The 22,117-nt window shown below is 37.9% G+C and overlaps 2 protein-coding genes across 3 annotated transcripts in view; one reads left to right on the forward strand and one right to left on the reverse strand.

The window, feature by feature from the left end:
- osbpl7 (oxysterol binding protein-like 7) lies at positions 1-14,255 on the forward strand. Of its 2 annotated transcripts, XM_056770666.1 has the most exons (23): positions 1-305; positions 2,527-2,755; positions 3,048-3,188; positions 3,282-3,335; positions 3,418-3,531; positions 3,625-3,780; positions 4,058-4,178; positions 4,544-4,662; positions 4,742-4,828; positions 5,135-5,158; positions 5,720-5,879; positions 6,015-6,145; positions 6,326-6,418; positions 7,286-7,442; positions 7,695-7,981; positions 8,265-8,402; positions 8,473-8,536; positions 8,658-8,736; positions 8,816-8,960; positions 9,052-9,202; positions 9,328-9,454; positions 9,902-10,024; positions 10,102-14,255. In XM_056770666.1, the coding sequence occupies exons 2-23, from the start codon at positions 2,624-2,626 to the stop codon at positions 10,208-10,210; spliced, it is 2,712 nt and encodes a 903-aa protein (XP_056626644.1). In that variant the 5' UTR covers positions 1-305; positions 2,527-2,623; the 3' UTR covers positions 10,211-14,255. The 2 variants fall into 2 exon arrangements, with proteins under 2 accessions (XP_056626644.1, XP_056626645.1); XM_056770667.1 differs by lacking the exon at positions 5,135-5,158.
- tbx21 (T-box transcription factor 21) overlaps positions 13,615-22,117 on the reverse strand; it is a 15,481-nt gene continuing 6,978 nt past the window's right edge. Inside the window, exons 2-6 of the mRNA XM_056770668.1 lie at positions 18,274-18,428; positions 16,432-16,553; positions 15,679-15,837; positions 15,309-15,370; positions 13,615-15,078 (exon numbers count right to left, since the gene is read on the reverse strand). Coding sequence (XP_056626646.1) covers positions 14,292-15,078; positions 15,309-15,370; positions 15,679-15,837; positions 16,432-16,553; positions 18,274-18,428 — 1,285 coding nt within the window. The 3' untranslated portion in view covers positions 13,615-14,291. The remainder of the gene's footprint in view (positions 15,079-15,308; positions 15,371-15,678; positions 15,838-16,431; positions 16,554-18,273; positions 18,429-22,117) is intronic.

The following is a 22,117-nucleotide window of genomic DNA, read 5'->3' on the forward strand; positions in this document are numbered from 1 at the left end:
AAATCAGAATGGCTGGTACTAAGGATCCAATTGGGTACATGTAATTCCTCCAGTCTTTGAGACTAATGCGGATAATGATTGGGAGGATGTTAAATCACCGGTAGAGGACGGTTCAGGAGCTCTCTGTTTGACTGAATGTTGGTATACGCATGCAATATAGGTCGATGCGTTCTTGCATCTTAAAACAGTGGTCAAACTGGTTGTCTGGCCCGTCACGTAGTGTGACGCACGAGTCTATCAATGGCAGAAGGTCGAGAAGATGCTTCTGAAATACATCACACACTGGTCAAAAGCAGGAGTCTCAGGTGAGTGCATGTAATGCAAGTAAACCTTTGATATAATTGTAGAGTAGAATGTCACTTGTGGTTATAATATAAACACTTTTACAAGTTGGGTTTCGTTTTCTGTTTGAAAACGGAGGAGAATGTTTGCTTTTATCATTTTAGTCCGGCGAGGAGAACTGGAGAAATAACTAACGTCAGCTTAATATTGTTCAATAATGTTTGCGTTACGAAATATAATTCTGAAGAAAATATGTTTCTGTGTGACATCGTAGTTAATTCCCCAAACCTGAAGGCTCGTTTTTATCCGTTTCTTTAATTTCGCAAATATGAGATAACGCAAAATGAGATAACTCTTTTTAAAAAATGTTTTAAAAAACCATTCTTTTATTACGTTATCATGTTTTTATTGTGTTAGTTAGCTGTAAAACAAACCAGCTGCAGTTTGATTGATATTAATTGGAATGCACAATAAAAAATATGATTTATCTCATTTTGGAATCAAACTCTTACACGTCTTGTAAAAATGTGGCGATAGATAGGTTTCTGCAACATGATTTCTTTTTTAGCGTCAATTTTAAATTAATGTTTTGCCAAAATACTCAAGTTTGTGCATGCAAATGTTCAATTATATTAAATCTGAATGTAAATGTGATTCACATCAAACATCTAGTAAATTATCCTTGGTAGGACGAAAGTGTTTTCTTTTGCTATACATTTTGTTTGCTGTCTCTGCTGAAAACAGAATGCACAGCAGGAATCCGACAATAAAATGAAATAATGTCATTATTATAATGGGTAATGGAAATATGGTTCTTTGAGACTCTAATGTGTTGGGTTCTGTTGCTTAGATGTTACTAGCGGAAGGGAACCAAAGCGATTGAATTGAATCCTGTTGGACTTAAACCCAAAACTAATTTTGTTATGATTTTAATGGTAAACCTGATGGTTCATAATGGTATCTGTAATGGAAACCATTAGAATTTGTATTGTTTTGTGTAGCAGTGGTGGCCTTTCATGTCTATGTGAAAGAGCTACCAAGTGCTGCTAAAAAAGGATATTCAAAGCCAATTAGCTTAATGACGTTAAGCCTCTTCAATGAAGGATGTTACCTCTTTAAGGATACTAACAATCATGAATACAACGTTTTGTAAACAATTCTTATAGTCTACTTATCAACAGTGTATTAGTTTCCACCTGCCTGAATATCTTGAATTTATGTACTTATTATCTGTGCCAGTTATGTTATTTATGTTGTCTGGTGGTTTATAACATAAATATGAATTCTACTGTTATTATAAGACACTATTCTGGTTCAACCTTAGTTGGACGGACAGGTTTAAGCTTGTCAGGATCAAAACAGCGGCAGGCTTTAGCAAACATGTTTGGTTTCTATCACACCCTGAGATGGCATTCCATTCAGAAGGAATTATTTCTATAATCTGTCTCATTTCTATAAAATGTATCATTAATATTAGTAATTAACATTATATAAAAAATGTCAAAACGGGTGTTTCCTTGCGCTACACGTCATAGCTTTAATATGACTTCTCTTATGTAAATTGGAGTGTGTTGCGTTTGTTTTCTTATGAGTGTAGTTTGTTATACTGCATTTAGAATCTGCTTGTATATGTTCCTTGCTTAAATACTTACAAGTATTTAAGTATCTTGAAAATAATGAACCGGACCAGTGGGATCTAGTAAAGGGCAGAGGGCCTTAGATAGACCTGGAAATATAGGCTCTTAGATATATTTCTACTGTAAGATAACCATATTTAGACATGCTGCTGCTGGTCAATGTAAAAATGTATTTACTTTGCCCAAGCATAGAAAATGAAAAATATGATTCAATTAATTTTAATATGCACACCAACAACCTTTACGAAAAAAGTATACATCAAGTTCATTTGAATGAAAAAGTTCAAGTATATATTTATGTAACATTGTTTACCAATATCAATGAACTAGTAGTATACTTATAAGCGTACTATTTCTGTACTACCTGTGACTAAATCGACCGACTTCTTAGTTTATATACTAAGGATAGTCTTACTAAGTACCTTGAGTATAACAGTTGTAAACTTTGAGGACACTAGGTTACAACTATGAACTTATAGCTTATAACTTATAGCTATAATGATAGTTTACTATTTCAATGCCGGCAGGGCATTTTTAAGTTCATAAAATTATACTTTGAAGTATACTACAATCTTGTTCTCACTAATAAAACATTTCTGCTTTACAGACATATCGTGCTCTAGTGTACAATGAGAGTAAACCTTTAGCAGAGCTTATCGACATATCAAGCTCAGCTAATAAGTTCACAAGAGAACATCGTCAAAATGGAACCTCACTGGTCTTCAGCGGACCACAACCCATCACAGATGAGCGGTGTGGAGAAGACATCTGCCGGCTGGTATAAACCCACTCATTCCAGAAGCAGCAGCACAGCATCATCACGCCACTCGCGTCTGGTTGGTACCTTCTTAGACGTACTTAACGTACTTATTTTTGAACACACCCAAATATTTTTCTTAAGTTGGTGGGTGAGAAGTTAGAATTGGGTCGTTTGAAACAAGTTCCTCAACATCTTGCAAGTGTCCAATCAGGTGGTGTCAAAGGCAATCCAACTAGTTTATGTATTCTAAGAAGCTCAGCTGTAACGTTTTGTTCATAGCGATTATTTGTGTCACAAGCATGTGCTGGAAATGGGAAACACCCTGTTTACATCATTGCTCCGTTTTTTTCTCATCTGTTACCTTATAGAACATAAAACATTGGGAGGTGATGGATGACTTTCCAGATATGAATCTCATCGGAGAGAGCATGCAGGATTCAAATCCTCGGGGAATTTGTGAAGGGTACCTGATGAAGAGGAGAAAGTGGCCTCTGAAAGGATGGCATAAGGTATGAGGAATATTGAAATAGAGTAATAAAACAAAGATTCAACAATGAGAATATCTTTGGTCAGTTTTGTCTAACAAAAATTCACACTTTTAGAGATACTTTTACCTGGATAAAGGGACCCTACGGTATTCTAAAAACCAGTATGATGTAAGCATAACGATCCTTTATTTTTTTCACAAATCACACATATCTTGGATCCAGACTGTTTTAAAACATTTTTTTTTTTCAGTTTTCCAAAGGGAAGATGCATGGTTCAATGGATGTCAGTCTCGCAGTTATGTCAGTAAACAAAAAAGCAGGACGCATAGATCTGGATGCTGGACACAATCTCTATCACTTGAAAGTATGACCTTTGGACATAATGTTCTTAATGTTTGATTGTTTAAATTATAATGTTTATCATATGTAAAACCAATTTCTTTTAATATCCCATTAGGCCAAAAGTCATGAGTTATATAATGTATGGGTCACCAAGCTGAGTGCCCACAGAATGTTTAAGAAGAACGAGGCTGCACACGTTCACAATGGCTTTCTACATGCCCTGACCCAAAGTAGCCATTTATCTCAGAAAAACAGTGCCATGCCGGACATGGTGAGTAAAACATTTATGAGTACAGGTTATAAAGATTTCATCCTGTCCTGCTATGTGACTGTTAATATTCCCTTAATACTGCCGCTTTTCGTAGGGAGTTAAATAGCCGAAACTTTGGCATTGCTCATTCATTGCTACTTTTGTTATGAACTCATGTGCTGTTTTCTATCCTATTCAGAGTGAAATGACTGGATAAACAATGGTGGTCGTTTTGTTTATCAGTGAACTAGTTTTATTAATTCATTAATGGAAGCCACATGTTTGCTTTTAATTCTAGAGCACGTCTGCATCTTACTTGGGTGAAACTCAAAAAGCGAATCTGCCTTGCAGTAATCCTGTTGTCAATGGAAAAGTGTCAGCCTGGCTCCAGACCCAAGAGCCTGACGTCTGCGGCCAAGGTACGGTTGAATTTCTTTGGTTTTTAGCGTAGCAATCACACATTAAAGGGACACTTAACCCAAAAATGAAAAGTCTGTCATCATTTACTCACCTTCGAGTTGCTTCAAATCAGTATAAAGGTCTTTGTTCTCCAATAGTAGGAAAAAGTACTCAGTAGTCAATGGGGGGGGAAATCTGTCTGGTTATAAGCATTCTTCCAAATATCTTTTCTGTGTTCATCAGAATAAATAAATGTATACAGATTTGGAACAACTCAAAGGTGTAAATGAAAACAGAATTATCAGTATGCCTTTAAAACAGACATAAGCCGAGTTGAGTATTTAGCTCTCAGGTTAGCCAATGTAATACTTCTTTCTCTTTTTAGAGCTTAACCGTTGTCAACTGGAGTTGAATGAACTTCATCGGCAGGTTCAGAAGCTGCACTCTCTTGAGTCAGGCAAAGCAGTGAATGACGAAGACCTTCAACGGATTATAAGCATGCAGGTCTGTAATAAACCAGTTGATGACAACCATTAAAGGTTTGTGAAAAACTTTGCCACAATGTAATGTGTTTGAATTACAGAATCTTTCTATAGACAAGCCCAAGAAGAAGCCTGGCAAGATCTGGGGTCACTCTCGCACGCTCTCTAGAGTTGAAGCTCTTGGAACGGTGAGGCTGCTGAAATAAAGCTTTAGAAGGAATTGTAATCTTGCTCTCCTGTTGGGATTATTCCATGTTTTCCAAGTTTTGAAAACAATGGAATATGCCAAAATTTCAGTGTTATATTATGTTCACTGTGCTGGGTTGTTTCAGCCCGTGGTTGGGTCGAATAAGGATGTTCTTGGTCAATTTTACACAATGTTTGTGTTTGTACATATTTGACCCATGCAGCCATGGTTTGAAATGACTCATCATTGAGTCTTTGTTGTATTTGAGCTTTTAAACACAGTAATTTAACTTTCTTTTTACATGAAGCCATTCCGTGGGATCACTAAATCGGTAAGTGAACATACTGCTGATGACTTTACAAAAACATTGTAAAAAATATTGCAGAATGGGTAATACCATGGCACCATATATTTACAGTAGTGGCCAAAAGTGATATCCAGAGGTCAAGTTTGTACAATATTTGCTTTTAAGGCACACAGGTATGAGTTATATGGTAAAAATTCTACTTTTATGGTATTTATTGGACTTGTTTTAGGAAATAAGTTTATTTAAATATACAGTACACATAAATAAAAATCGGATAAGCGGAAGAAGATGGATGGATGGATGGATGGATAAATAAAAATGCCAAAGCTGAGCTTCAGTTTACACTCTACGAAACACTGAATTCTTTTTTTAAATATTTTTTTAAATTGATCTCTAATAACACATTTGAATTAAGATCCCACAAGTTGATTTTGTTCACTAGTGTTTATATACTCTAGGTCCTATATGGCCTAAATGTAGTTATTGCCAAGGAATGCATGCGTGTACATATTCCTACAGTTAATTTTTTACCCTTGCTAATGTGAGGTGTCTCCTTTCTCTTCTCTATCCTCCTATTCAATTCAGTTATCATCAAGCCACCTAAACAGCTCTTCCCACCTGGGAACCTCTGTGCCCTGCATCCCAGATTACGTCTCCACCCAGCTGACCCCACATGTCCCCACAGTCCCCACCTCAACAGAAGGCAAGAAGCTTCATCAGGATATCTGCTCCATGTCTTTGAAAGGTTAGACATGAGACATTTATAAATAATTTTTCAAAGCACAAGCTAAAAATATTATAAATGATCATGAACGAAATGCCACTAATAATATTGAGGTCTTCAGAAGGCATTTACTGACAATGTGTGTTACTTTCACAGTTCATGCCTCTTTGCGATCTGCACACGAGGCTCTCGCTCAGGAGCGCCTGCGGCTTAAGGACGCCTGGTCCAGCAGAGAGCTCCACCAGACCACATCTGCACAGATCAACAATCTCTGTAGCCTGGCTGAGGTAAAATATCCATAGTGCAGTCTCTTCTACCTGAAATTTTCTGGTGTATGTGTGTACACAGTAAATGTATTTACTTGAGCTGTGTCTGTATTGTAGTACTAGCTATTCTTTAATGCTAGAAACTGTGTTGTTGCTTTAGATGTTATGCTTCACTGCAGATTTGTTTATGTATATCTCTAGTTAGATGTTAATTCCCGTCACACCAAAGTCCACAAATTGTCAGTGTCCTCTGAATCTTCTGAAGACTCCTACCGCACTGTGCTACAAAGGAAGGTGTGTCTCCTCGTACCAGAACCTACTCACCCAGTTTCATGCATTGATTTATCTGTGTCTCCTCCCACTACCTCCTCATTCTGTTTAGATGAGGACGGTTTCACCTACTTCACATGCCAAACTGGCTCCTTTGTACTGTCATAGTTTAAGTAGTCAGTGAGTCTTGAGTACAGGGACAAAAAGACTTTAAGTTTGAATACCAAGTGTATTCAGTTGGACATGTTTAGAGGTGTTTAATTATGATTTCTTAATTCCTGCTTTATTTTATTTAATATGGCTTTTCGTTCTCACCTTTCAGTATTGGACCAAATTATAGTAAAGAATAAGTAAAATAGATGTAGAAATATGCATAGAAAATATAATTAGAGATGCACAATACATTTTTGTCCATTCAAAAATCATAAATTATCGGCCACTTTTTGCCTTTTGTTTCATCCTCAAAAATCTTAGATTAATATTTAGAATACATTGGTCATTGGATTCAAATGTCAAAGAATTATCGGTTATCCTTATTGGCCCAAATTTACATATCTTTGCATCTCGTAATATAATACATTTTTCAAAAGTATTTAAATGTTTATAAACAGATTTCAATTTCTCTTTTTCTCTTTCTCTCTATTTCAAATCTCCACTTAAAATTCATCAATTTATTTATAAAATGTTATGTTATCTGATTTTTGGACAAAGTAAAGATCTGTGATTAATTTTTACAAACATTTTACGTGGCTGTATGTATAGATCAATTAGAAATGCTCAATTTGAGCTTTCAAGAAACGAATAGAAGTTTTGGGACATTCTTTGTCCCATGTCTTGTAGTCAATTATTATTAAAAAATTGACATTGCATCCCTGTGTTTGCTTCCATCAGTTTGGTTCAGTCCGCAGTTCTGCACCGTCAGTTGCTGACTCGGCAGCGGAGTATTTTGATGCATGTGATGAGCTTGTGGGTGTGAGCTCTTCCGAGATGTCCGATGAGTCCGGTCTGAGTGACGGGTCCATTAATTCAGAACCTGATGAGGCTCATGGTTAGTGAACATATGCTCTCTGTCACAAATGGGAAAAGTGACCTATAACACCAGTAAGAAATACTCTACATGACCAATAGTAATAAATAGGTTGGTCTTTAAAATCCCTCACCTTCAGTTAAGACAAAATGGCAGCTCTTAGGAAAGACCCAGCTCCCTACAGTATTTTTGGACATTGATGTGTGCATACATATATTTGGCTATATAGTGTATTGCATTAACATTTGTCTTTCTAAAAAATCAACTCCACAGCAATCGCTTCACGCAAGTACCGGGCCAGTCTCTCAAAGGCGCCACCTAAACTCAACACCAACAAATGTACTGGACGTCGTACTAGTTTGCCTGCGGTCTGTCCTGACAACAGTCACGTTGGCTTGATGACCATCCTCTACAACAACATAGGGAAGGACCTGTCTCGCGTCTCCATGCCGGCAGCTCTGAATGAACCCGTTTGTCTCTTGCAGAGACTCTGTGAGGAACTGGAATACTCTGAGCTACTGGACACAGCCAACCATACTGATGACCCCTATCACAGAATGGTAATGATTGCTTATAGATGCTCATTATTAATTATAATATTTTCCCCTCTTGTCATGAAAAACTTGACCCTTAGTTCTGTGGAACACAAAAGAAGCTATTTTAAGAAATGTCACAGTGGTTTTGTGTCTATACAATGGAAATCAATGACGGCCAACGCTAGCAATGTTCATCAAAATATCTTCCTTTGCATAGTTTGTTCTGTATTAATACTTTTAACACAGCCACCAGCCTTTTGAAATCGATTTTGAACAATTGAAGTTTAATAATACATTGTCTCTTTAGGTTTATATTGCTGCTTTTGCCATATCTGGCTATGCCTCAGCGCAATATCGCAATCGCTACAAACCCTTCAATCCTGTTCTGGGAGAGACGTTTGAGTGTATCAGAGAGGACCGTGGCTTCCGTTACCTTAGCGAGCAGGTAAGTAGCCGTCCTCAGTGGTCATCATAGAAGTTTGTTATGGAGTTGTTAACTCGGTGTTTGTCCACAGGTTTCACATCATCCACCCGTATCGGCCTGTCATGCAGATTCCAACAATTTCAGTTTCTGGCAGGGTATGATTTATGGCCTAGTTACACTTATGAGTAACCTAAACAATTAGTCGATGTTTGAAATGAATAATCACATTCCACTGTGTTGATGGAATGTGTTCATTATCTTACATGCTGAAAACAGACCAGAGATGGAAGAACAAGTTTTGGGGCAAGTCTTTGGAGATCATGCCAACTGGGATGGTGAATGTGATTTTAAAAAAGCAAGTATCTTGATTTTGGTGTCAACGGCATTCAGATTACTAGTGAGAGGTGTTTTACAACTCTTTGTTGTACACATAGGTACGGGGACCACTACGAATGGAACAAAGTGGTGACATGCATCCACAATGTCCTCAGTCAGCAGCGATACCTCGAGCACTATGGCGAGGTCATCATCCGCAACCTGGAAAGTTCAGTCTGCACCTGTAAGATCACATTTGTCAAGGTGTGTTTTTGATGTGACTTTTTACTTAATTTTATTAAACTGATCCACCAACTGATCTTTATGCGTTTCAATCATTTTTTTGTGCTCGCAGTCTCTTTACTGGGGTTCAGATGGATCCAAAAATGAAGTGCTGGGTCAAGTTCTTGATGAGACTGGTAAGGTCATTCATCGATTCGGTGGATTTTGGCACGAGGGGATCTTCTGTGACACCGTGCCCAACCCACAATGTATCTGGAAGCCAAGTGAGTATAGAAGAGCCAAATGTTACGCTGAAAGCTCAGATCAGGGATATTAAAAAGCGCATTTTGTAATAACATATGTTGATATATATGATAATATACATGAGATTGTCTATACTTTCTTGTAGATCCACAGCCAAAGAACTACATGCTTTACTATGGCTTCTCTAGCTTTGCTATGGAAATGAATGAGCTGACCCATGAACTTAAGCCTCTGCTGCCCCCTACAGATACACGTTTACGCCCAGACCAAAGGTGAACTTGCTAACTAATGTTGTTACAAATATATTACATATGTTAGTCTCGTCCCTTATACTTTTTGTAAATGATAGTCTGTTGCAAACTGCACAAATACTGGAAGACTCTCTATGTAGACAACTTTTGCCAAAGGGCACCCAGTAGTAGTTGATGGATGTTTTCATGTAACTGTTTTATGTATATTTGTTTCTGGTGTGTCAAGTGTCAATTTTTTCTATTTAGTGTTATTGTGGTATAATATACTTCTTAACCTGTCGCTAAACAGCACATAAAGCTTTACTGTGTTTGTCAAAAAAAAGAAGTATACTGTGGTAGGCTTTATGAGACCAGTTTTATTGCACTTTTTTGTTGTCCTTATGTTGTTTCAATTGGTTCCATTGTTTCCCTTATCTGTAAGTCGCTTAGAATAAAAGTGTAAAAAGTGCTTTGTGTTGATTCTGTTAGATTACTTGAAGAGGGAAAAGTAGATGAGACTGATAAAAAGAAGGATGAGGTGGAGGAAAAACAAAGAGAAAGGCGGAAGATTCTGGCCAAGAAAGGAGAGGAACACATTCCTCGCTTCTTCAGGTTAGTTAACAACTGTATCAGAATGGAGCTGATCTGAATAATTAAAACTGAACTTTTGAATGCCCTCTTTCTTACAGGAAAACCTTAGATGCTGCTGGAAGGGAAGTGTGGCTGTTCAATGGAACTTATTGGAAGATCAGGGAGAACCCAGGATTTTCCAAGGTGAAGAACTTGGAGATGTGGTAAAGGTAGATTCCTGCAGAACGAGGACATCCATGTGATGAATTCAACTGGATTTAAGAAAAGCGGTGTTAATTTGAAGCTTTTGGGTGCATGGATGAATTGCTCTGGGATTTTTCCACTGAGCAAGGATGGTGCTTTTTCCCGACAGGAATGGGATACATTTATAATTGTTGGTGAGGACATAAACTCTTGTGGACAGTGTGACCTTGTCTTCCGCTTTGGATAAAATATAAACCCGGATTACAAACTATAAGGTGAACGGCAGATGTACTTGAGCTCTGGAGATGTTTGGTTTTAACCACCTGTTGTGTGAGCACATTTCAATGAACTACGCTAAATGGCTTTTCCGTTCAGATAAGCACTTGTTTGACAATGGAGACAATCGTAAGAGTTTATCTCAGTGGAGTCCGAATGAAGACCAAAAACAAGAAGACCAAGATCAAGAACTATTTATGCGTGCTAACTCTTTTTTTAAACATAAGATTTACTCTTGGTTAACTTTTTAATGGGTCTGTTATTTCTTCTGTTAGAGTCACGGCTCAACCTGAGCAGGATTTAGCCTTAAATGGATTAATTCTAATTCTGGTCCTCATTGACTTACACTGAAGGAGAGGTGAGATGTATGCTCTGCCCTCTTGTATTTTATTTCGTAAAGCAAGTGTCATTATATTTTATATTTTGGGCCATTATATTATGTTTGTTGATAAGTGAATTTTGCTTACAGTTAAAGTCTTACATGAAAGTTGTTTTTTTTGGAAACGCTTCTTTGTACTCTTGGCCAAAATACTGTTTAAGAACATTCTCAGTGTACAAATGTACAATTAATAATAAAAAGCCATGAGCTGCATTGTAAATCACAATGGCAAAATCGAGAGAAAATGCAAACTTAATTTAGTATAGTTTCATCTTTATTACATTTAGAATAAATCAAAAACATCATTTATTAATATTTACAGTATTTTGACAGGGTTCTGCCGTATCTGAGGCTCAGTGTGCTTGAGGAAATACATGTTTATTTGACACCTCTTTAATTATTAAGATTTGTCGCTATTAACTCAAAAGAAAAATACTCAAACATCAGTTGGTGCCATTGAAAACATACTATAAATAGGTTCCATGAAAGACCTGATATTGACTTGAAGATATGAGGAGCATAATGTCCACCAGGGGTCAGCCAAAACATAGATTCATTACTAATAAGACCACAACAGACAATTTGCTTTAAGTGCACACCAACAGTAAAAAAAGTTTTAGTGCAAGTGTAAAAAACAAAACAAAAAGTAACCATACAGCAACATGAATTATACACCTTTTAAATTAACATAGAAACACTGTTTAATTGCACTTTAAATTTCAAATGGTCTGCGATTGTATTATTTCTCTTGTAACCACATTGTTTTTATTTGTCACTTTAAACGCTAATATCTAAATGGACTAAACCCGTTAACAAAATAATTCTTACAAATGACAGAATATTAAACCAGTGTCTTTTACCTGTTTGTCGGCATAAATAATTATTGGCACGTATTACTGATATTTATTCATGGCTTTTGAATCCAGTGAAGGCATTGTAAAATAATGCCACGATTGCCTCTAGATCTGTTTACTCTCTTTTTTCACTTGGGTTTGCATCACACGCATAAAAGACAGAGGCAGTTAGAGTCCGTTTGCTGACTTTTAAAAATTTCCTCAATTTATTTGTCACCCCTTGCTTATGTGCATGTAAGGGTATACGTTGACTGTGTGTCATATGGAAGGAGCAGGAAACTTCAGTACATGTACGATTATGATGTTTGGCGAGGGCTTGTGGGCTTCTGCTGTGGCGTTTTGTCACCCACTTATCAATCTGAGGTCATTCTCACCTCTGAACGCCAGTTGTGCCTGATAGGTTCACACTAAAGGCTTTTTCTTCCTCTGTGTCATTGACGTCTATGTGTGGGCTGTTTGCATGTTACTCCGTTGTTTGAATAAAGATGATGTCTAGTCAGTCTGAAGCCCCTGCCAGGTGTCCATTTTTCCACCCTGTCTGTCTGCATGCTGTCATGCGTGACGCCTTGAGGCTTCATGCTGTTGCTATAAGTTTGTCCCGGTTACGGGTCAGATCAGATTGAGAGTTAATCAAACTCGCCCTGACTTTAACTATCGAGACCTTAGGATTACAAGGCTTTGCCTAAAACAAGCACCTTACGAGTAATCAGTTTTACTTCTTGACATTAAAACAATGAAGAAGCTTTTAGCTTAGTAGAATATAATTTTATTCATTTATTTTATGAAGACCTTAGAGGAATTTTTCTCCAAAAAGGGCCCCCATCGACTTGACTGGCTCTCCAGTTTTTGCCAAGTGGTTGATATCCTTAGGACAACATCTCGTTGACACTGGGACAACATTTACATCAACCAAGCAGATTTCAGAAATAAGTTTAAAGCTTCTTTTAAATGTAATCTTCCAACCAGGATTTGGTGCTTCTACCATTGTTTTTCACTTCATTTCCCTCTGACTTTTGGGTTAAGTTATGGTTAGGGTTGGGGTTTGGTTAAGGTTTAGATATGACAAAATTTGTTGTCCCGAGGACATCAACCACTTGGCAAAATCAGGTCGAGCGACTTGACCATAGTAATGTTTACTTTCCTACTATGGTAAGCCAATGTGGAACATTTTTTGGGTGACCTTTTGCCCTAGCTAAAATGAATACATATTTAGATTATACATTTTTGCATGTTTAAGTTCTTTTTATCCTGATATCTTAGCTTATGGTTTAAAAGATTTTAGTTTTATTTGGTGACATTTGTTAAACTATAAAAAAACAAGTTGCACTCTAGTCTGTACACTAATGTCCTCTCTGACTTATTAACCTTTAACTTTCTTTCACTTTGTACTTTTTATCGCTCTTGTGAGGTGTTGTGCAGTTTTATGTGCTTGAACCTACAAGAGGACTGATGGAAAAGACATAAGTACTATATGTGAACTCTGTTCTTTAAAGTAAATAGAGTATGAATTGTAACGTATGACCTCCTTTAACCAAAATATGTCTGTCTATTAAAAGATAGAATCGCAGCTGGTGCATAGAGCCATGCTGTTTTAGACACTGTGGCTATTTCATTTCAGCATGTGTTGTCTGAGTGGTCTAGGCTTTGTGCTTATTGCTCATGCTTTCCAAAATTTGGCCTTTGAAAAATGCACAAAAGTAGAATGTATAAGGGACATTTGACCAAACACAGAAAAAAATTCATCATTTTCTTACTTTGATGTCACTCCAAACTTTTATGACTTGTATTTCTTCTGCAGGAAACAAAAGAAGATAATTTTGAAAAATGCTGGAACCAAACAACATTGGAGCCCATTGATTTCCATTGTGCGGAGCTCAAAAAGCTGCTTACTAACAATGGTAGTGAATATTGACCACTGCTAGTCCCCATCCACTTTTATTTTATAGCTGCAGTTTGGACATTCTGGGTAAATATATGAAAGTCAGTCACAAGGATTTTGAACGACATAACACTGACTACATTGGAATCTTCATTTTTGGGGTGAACGGTCGCTTTAAGGACATATGAGAAATGTGGCGAAAACTATTTGATCGTATGTTTGTGTGTCCTTGTGAAAGAGTGATGCGTGGGTTTAGCGAGGTGTTTACGTGTCTGCGTTTGATGAGGGGGACGAGACAGTTCCTTTGGGGGAGTGTCAGCAGGTGTGGTGTGAAATCTTTAGCTGCTTGAGCGTCTGAAGTCGAACAGGTCTGTCTGTGTGTGTCTTCAGGCAAGTGTCTCAATGCAGTCACATCGTCTCGGCTCTTACGGTGACCTTCAGAACACCTCCACGTGACCTTACCCCCAGACAACTAACACTTGACACACAAAGCACAAAGGGGCCACCAAACATGAAGCAGAGATGATTGTAATGTCTGGCACTATACAGAGAACCAGTTAGAGTCTCTTCACATTGTCAAAATGCTGTGAATCGGATGGTGCCTTGGTCTCCATTATGAGACCAAAACCTATTTCATGTTTTGCATCAATAAAATTTCATTTGTGCTTTCAAAAATCGAATTGGCTGTATTCCTCGCTTTTCACGAAAATCTGTTTTTCAGTGAGTGTAGAAGCCATAGTAGCCCGCGTCACTGCAGTTATCCTTCTCGCATGCCTCCACGCCTCGGTTTGGAGGGGAATTCTCAGTGCTGGATGTGTACGGCGATACCCGTCTCTTCTTGCTCTCTCCTCCTTCGAACAGACCCGAGTCACCCGAGTCCACAGATTTCACCGAAGGGGCTTCCATCCAAGGGTCCTCCCCGGACTCTTTGCACTTGTCTTGGAGCAAGGGCTGATGCTGGGGCTCCAGTAATGACGGGGAAGGATGGAAACGGGAGTTTGTTGCCGATGGAGAGGACGTTGAGGATGGAGTGGAGATGGTTCGAAGCCAGTTGAGACTGGACCCAGGTTTCCCATGATGGGAATGGTTGAGGTACTGCGGCGAGGGCCTTCCCGAACTCCAAGCCCCCGGGCTGGCACCAGACACCGGACCGGAGGCAAAGGGGCTTTCGGAGTAGTAGCTCAGCGGGTGGTGGGAGGTAGTCTGAATAGGGAAGGGTTTGTAGAGACTGTTTGAAGCGTATTCGCCATCGTACATGTTAAAATTGGGCGGGACCCCCTGCTGGCTGGGCAGGTACCAGCGGCTGTGAGGGCTTGCAACGGGGTCTTTGGGGCATTGCTGGGCCATGCTGACCGGCTCACGACCGTAGAACCGACTCTGAGGGACGGTGCTCATGTACTGGTCAGAGAGGTAGGGCTGATGGGGGAAACAGGTGCCTGGGAGGAGCTGCTGACCCTCGGTTGGGGATGGCGTAAGGCGGTCGGAGTCAGGTGGTGCGTACAACCTGCACAAGGAAAAGCAAGGGTTAAAAAGACAACTGACTAAAGTCCTTCTGAAATGTTAATAACAAGTCAGTCTTAGGAATATAGCTTCATGCTTTGTTAATTATGGACTCCCAACATCATTTTTCTCAACAACGTTGCTAAACGTTTCTTTATGTGAGAATTTTAAATCTTCTGTAGTGCTCCACAGAGACCACTTTTGCTTTATTTAATTCTTTCCGAGCTTACTTACGTGTCATAATTGTCCCGGAAACCTTTAGCGAAAGGGTTGTGATCTATTTTCAGCTGAGTGATCTGTGAAACAAATGGCAGTGGAAGGGGTTGGAAAAAGGGCAGGGAGAGAGAGAGAGTAATGTCACATGGGAACAGGAAGTATAGGGTCAGGAAAGAGACCAAGAAATATTAGAAAATCATTAAATTTATAATTGTTTTACAAAAGTTAAAAATAACAGCTTCCGAATTCACAGTGTTCATTCCAAAACATAACAAGGCGCAGACACATCACAACTTCATCCTACACTGTGTTTGCTGTACGTTCTGGGTATTATGCTGATTCATTTGAAAATAAGCCCACAGCAGATAACGTTACTGACACTACTTACATCTGCATTCTGATAGGCGGTGACGGCGATGAACTGGGTCTCTGGAAACACAAACGTCTGAGCTTTTGAGGTCAGGAAGGGATCTTCCGTACCGTCCTCCTTCACCTCCACAATGTGTAGACGCGGTTGATACTTGTGAAGTGACTGGAGCACGATCATCTGTGTTTCAGAAAATGCAATTGTTAGAGAGGGTGTAAAGATATGCTGTGGCATTACAGGAGCAGCCTATATTATGAACAGTTTACCCAAAAAAGAAAATTCTTAAGTTGTTTCAAATCAGCAAGCATCAATTTCTTTGCTCAAAAGAAAACACAGAAGAGAATTTGGAAGAATGCTTATAACCAAAGAGTTCTTGGCCATCATTGATTACCATGGTAGGAAAAAAATCCTTTCCTTCATTTTGAAGAATGTAGGAAAGCAAACCGTTCTGGGTTACTTTTGACTACCATTGTAATTTTTCCTATTATTGTAGTCAATGGTGGGCCAAGAACTGTTTGGTCACATGCATTCCTCCAAATATCTTTCTCTGTGTTTATCGGTAAAAATATTTTTTTACAGGTTTGGAACAACTTGAGGGTGATTAAATTAAGACAGAAATGTATTTTTGGTGGAGTATCCTTTTAACTTTGCTGGTAGAAACTATAGGTTAGAAATATCTTATTTTACGTTTAGTATTTTTTTAATGTACTTTAGGTAAACATAGATGACTCAGATCTGAGAATGGTATTGTTAGACCTTGCTGGTGAGTGGTACCTGTGCTACATTGTTCGAGCTGCCTTTGTTATTGGTGAGTTTCAGTTTGCCAAAGGAAACTTCCTGTCTCATCCAGTGATTCCCAATGTTGGGAGAGTCTGGGTGCATGTACATTCTGTTTCCTGTAAAAAAAAACCACAATGTTATGAAAATGGCCATAACTACAAGAACATGTAATGCATAAGTTGCATAAGTTCACTACAGAGAAGGGCTAAAGTAAATAAAACAAAAACAAAATCAAAATCAAAATTAATGCTGACTCAACTGGATCTCTGTGAATGTGTGTCAAAAAGTTAAAATCTTGTTTTACATTCGTAAGAGCAATAAAAAAGCACAAAAATTCTCACTTGAAGGGATAGTTCACAAAAAAATGAAAATTCTGTCATCATTTACATACAATCTGTATGACTTTCGAAGATTGTTGGTAACCAAACAACGGCAGTACCTATTCACTTGCATTGGTTTTGTGTCCATACAATAGAAGTGAATTGGCTGCCGTTGTTCGGTAACCTCCAAAATATGATGACAGAATTTTTTATTTGGGGTGAATTACCGTATCCCTTAAAGCCGCCAAAATTCATAAATGAAAGGGTTTATTATTAATGTTTTAAAGAACCATTAAAATGATGATAAAGTATTTTTTTCTATCCATTTAATATGTTTACAAAGTAAAGTATGTAATTTATCATCTATTTAGCTTGAATTGTCATGTTGGGTTGTTCAATGCTCAACCCAACATGACAATTCAAGCTGAATAGATGATAAATATAGTATGAGAAAGTTTAATTTATTTTATTTCTTAAGTAATAAATCATTTGATGCGATTATTTTTGCAATGAAGTTTGGTGAGTAGAAATTACATCAGCCATAAAAATATTCATGTACTTGATTTATTTTGCTAATATTTAGGTCTCATAATTAGACAAGAGGCATATTTTGATTTTAGATATGGCTAAAGAACTGATGTATATCAACACAGTCTCTCGGGACTTTGTGAAATTGTCACGAAATGTAAATCTATTCATTTGTGTTCATCAACACGAAGTTCCTCTTTTTTTCGTGTCACTCAACACGACCTTTTTTCGTGTCACCAGCACGACAATTTTACATTACACAGACCGCGTGTGTATGTACATATATATTTCTAACCAGATATCAAAAAAAGTCGCAAACACTTTACACCTTAGCTCAACTCAAACCCTAAAATCGCAGCCGCACAGGCTAATTTTGCTAAAAATGCTAAAAGTCATATCATAACAAAACATACAAATAAGATCGTAGGAAATAGGAATTCACACGAATGTTCCACCTTGTAAAACAGGAATGAATTCCCATCAAATTGTATAAGCCAGTACTTAAACATATGAAAGATATCACATCTTAAAGTACGTGCTTGAGTGACACGCAAAAATTGCGTTCTGACTGACACTAAAAAAGGGGGAAATTTGTGTTGATGATGAAGACATTTTAGATCACTGTTCATGACAATTTCACGAATTCCCGTGAGAAAAATTGTTCTTGAAAATGTACTGGAATTGGCTGCAATGTCAAGCATTTGACAGGCGCTAACATGCGATCACTCTTAAACAGCAGTTGCAGAGCTTTTGTGGTGGGCCACACGCTTAGTTCCTCTGATTGTGGCGTACAGTGGTATCTGAAACACTCATGCACTATGCACTTCTAGCCACAAAAGAAAAGTGATCCGGGGACGTGAAGTTTTCTGCATTGCTCAGAAAACACTCACACTGTGAAAACCACAGGCTGATAAAGACATTTATCTTTTTTGTATGCTTTAAATGCAGATTGTGGCTAGAAAAGCCGCTGTGTGTGTATGCTCGGTACCTGGCATGTTTCCTTCTGCTTTTCCGCACTGAACCCATTTGCCCCCTTGGTACCTCCAGTGGTGCTGGTCAGCGAGAATCACATCGACATATATGTTGTAATGAGCCGTAGGGTCCAATGAGTTGATGTTGAAGCTGAGGAAGGGGAACATCCTCCTGTGAAAAGAGAAAACATAAAACGCAGTGAGATTACTGAGAAATGAATTGATGCCGCTGCAGGAACATACTGTTGGGGTCAAGATTTCTACACACATAAAGTTTGTTACAGTTATTTGGGAACAGACATTGAAATAGAAGGGCAGTTGGCAGCAGTCTGTGTGTGGATCTTTAATATGATCATTTATAAAAGATTTGGGGAGATGAAGATGCAATAAAGAAGGGAAGGTAAGCGGGAAGTCACTGTGTCCTGAGGTTGTGCAGTTAGGGTAACATGTAGGAATGTTTCTGTAAGGGATGTGATGCTAAACAAACCCAGTATTTGTGATGGAAATCACATTTATCGTCACACTTGTTTTATAGATCGCTAGAACAAAGTTACGTGCAAACTAGTTCACGCATGCAAATATATTTTTGTAACCATTCACGTCATTCCAAACATGTATTTTTATTTTAATGGAACACAAAAATAGACAGTTTCAAAGAATTACTGCGGAGCTGAGTCTCCATCCGTATCCATTTCTCATTTCCACTTTTTTTAAAATGAACAGCCCTGGCCACTATAAACTTGTTGCATGCCTAATAATCTGACGTTTGGCTAAAGTCATTTGTTTGTTATGTTATAAGCGAAAGGATGTCACTGAGGAAGTGAAGTTGATCATTTGTAAAACGTAGTTCAGCATATAGAAGTTCTTGTGAATTAAGTTAAAAAATTAAAGAAGATCTGCATTTCAATTTCTCACAGATTAGGAAATGACAGAAATATCATTTTTGGGCGATCTGTCCCTTTAAGAAAACCTCAATACTATTCTGCTTTCAGTCTCGGTAATACACTTCAGAGATGTCTGTAAGCACAGTGGCATTTGCATCGCATGGCTGCCTCTCATTCAATAGATTCTACAGTTGTAGTCTACTGCTCAAGCTTATACGGTTCCGCCCAGCTGGATGCTCCGGTCAGGTGACACTGTAGAGCAGTTGTCTGCTCGTATCTGCGTCTGGGTCATATTAATACATTGAATTGGATGCACACCAAATCGTTTGTGACCCTGGACAACAAAACCAGTCTTATGGATCAATTTTTTGAAATGTAAAAGCTGAATAAATAAGCTTTGTATTGATATATGAGTTGTTAGAATAGGACAATGAGGATGAGATACAACCGTTTAAAACTCTGGAATCTGAAAGTGCAAAAAAATTGAAATATTGAGAAAATTGCTTTTGAAGTTGTTATTCATGGGCACTGTGGCAGGCCATCAATTTACTAAAATCTAGTTTTTATATTTTTTTAGGGTAGGAAATGTACAATATTTTCATGGAACATGATCTTTACTCAATATCCTAATGATTTTTGCCATTAAAGAAAAATCTATAATTTTGACCCACACAATGTAAATTTGTCTTTTACTAAAAATGTTCCCGTGCAACTTATATACTGTATACTGTACATCTCGTGATTGATTCAAAAGTATGTTTTTAAAAATGTCTTACTTATCTCTGGCCCCTGCACCTGTGGCCTTGCTGAGAGAAACTATAAACTTTTTTCTATTGAGAAGAACGTTTGGGGTCATATTTAAATGAGTTATGCATGTTTTCCAAAGGGCACAGAGGTAAATCTCAAAACTGCAAATGAATATGAATGTTTTTAGGATCTAATGTGTGTGCAAATGAACAATACAGTACATTATTGTGAATGTAATTTGTACTTTTTAAAAATATTTTAAGTGTTCAATATTTGAAGGTAAGCGACATGTGTGTGTTATGGTACCGCAGAATGAGAAAATTGGAAATCAAACCCTACAACAATGTAAAAAAATTCAATTACACGTAGAGATCGAAGCTTACTTGTTTTTTCATTTAAAGGACAATCAAATTTAATGCAATTCTATGGATCACTTTGTTGGTACTTTGGTCTTTTTTTAAAAAAAATGGTTAAAAAAATTGTACCTCTGTCATTCTTATAAATGGCAAGGAACTTGATAACACTTTTATTAACCAAAATCTTAATGTTTATTTCACTATTTACTATCAAAAGTTGTAGCTGTTAACATTAGTTAATGCACCATGAATTAACACGAATAATTGTTTTGGCATCAAGTAACATTAACAAAGATCAATACAGGCTGAAAAACTATAATGTTCATTATTAATTCATGTTGGCTAATGCATTTACTAATGTTTACAAATACAGCCTAACTGTAAAGTGTTACCAAAAAGTCAAATAGGTATGAAACAACATAAAGGGGTGAGTATTTCACTTTGAGTCAAATACTAAAATTGTTGTAAAGTACTTTATTACAATGCACGCAATGACCCATTCAATATTTAATCTATAACCAAGATCCTCATATTTGCAGGATCCACATGTTCCAGTGTTTGTTTTAGAAAGAGCAAGTGGATCAACTGTGTGTAAAGAACTACAAAACCAACATTTCAAAGCGAAAAAAAGTTTCACTTTCACAGTTTCTCTTTTCAAGTAGGGTAAAGGACGTATGTCGAGGATCAGAGCGCACAAGAGCAGGACCGACTGGCCACCCGCAGGCAGCTGTAATCAATCATCATTCTCAGATGGACTCCTGGCATTGTAAAGCCTTGTGGTGGTGAAGAGAGCGAGCAGGTGAAGGGTTTCTTCTTCCACATCAGTTGTCAATATAAGCGAAAACAGAAACCAGAATCGTCGCTGTATCGTTCTATGCTCACTGCCTCCACGCTCTGACTTAAAACCGTACCGTCTGTGGCAGTCACTTTCCTCATCTGACTGAGCTTCAAAATTGTCATACTTATTTAAAATGAGACATTTATAAGAAATCAGTACCTAGAGATGGGGAAACCAGTAGGTTCACCACTGAGAAAATGTTTTGCATGAGTGGGAGGTTAAGGTTTTACGACAAAAGTTAGAGGTTAACCTTTGGAAACTTGACTCAGTGATGGCAGTAGGTGGCTGCCAAACAGAAATGCCTCCTCTGCTATCTAGGACTATGTTCAGTGTTCACTTTACAGTTTTCCAAATGGTTATGTACAGTGTTTTTCCTATGCTGCTGGTTGCCCAGTTATATCAAGCAGCTGTGCTTTGGGATGTGGTTGCTTTTCGTTTTTAACTGGTTTAGACCATGTTCCGTTCCGGAAACTATCTTGAGCCCCTTAAACTGACAAAACTGGACTGCTTTAAGCTGGACTGCTTTAAAGGTGCTGTGTGTAATTTTTTGGCGGATCTATTGACAGAAATGCAATGTAATATAAATAACTATGTCTTCAGTTGTGTCTAAAGATAACGAAGTGCTTGTTTTTATAACCTTTGAATGTGCTATTTCTATCTACATACACCGTGGGTCCCCTTACATTGAATTCACCTAGTTGTTTCTACAGTAGCCCTTAACGGACAAACCACTGCACAGAGCGTGTTTTAGAAATACGTTATTTCCTGCGGGAAAGAAGTAAAAACACGATGACAGTTCTGTGTCAGCTGCCGTAGTGCTTCGAAAGCTGTCGGTTGCAATTCACAACCTCACCACTAGATGCCACTAAATCGCATACACAGGCCCTTTAAAACTACAGTTTATCAGGGCTGGGATGATCGTGCGAAAGAGATTCTCAGAGGAGAGGAAGGAACATTCGAGAGGAAGAAGAAATCTGTTTGAAATCAGTTTAGGATTTTTCTCCTTGAGTACGTTCACTGATTCAACAGGACAGGA

Source organism: Triplophysa dalaica, chromosome 17 (genome assembly GCF_015846415.1).
Source record: "Triplophysa dalaica isolate WHDGS20190420 chromosome 17, ASM1584641v1, whole genome shotgun sequence".
Lineage (NCBI taxonomy): Eukaryota > Metazoa > Chordata > Actinopteri > Cypriniformes > Nemacheilidae > Triplophysa > Triplophysa dalaica.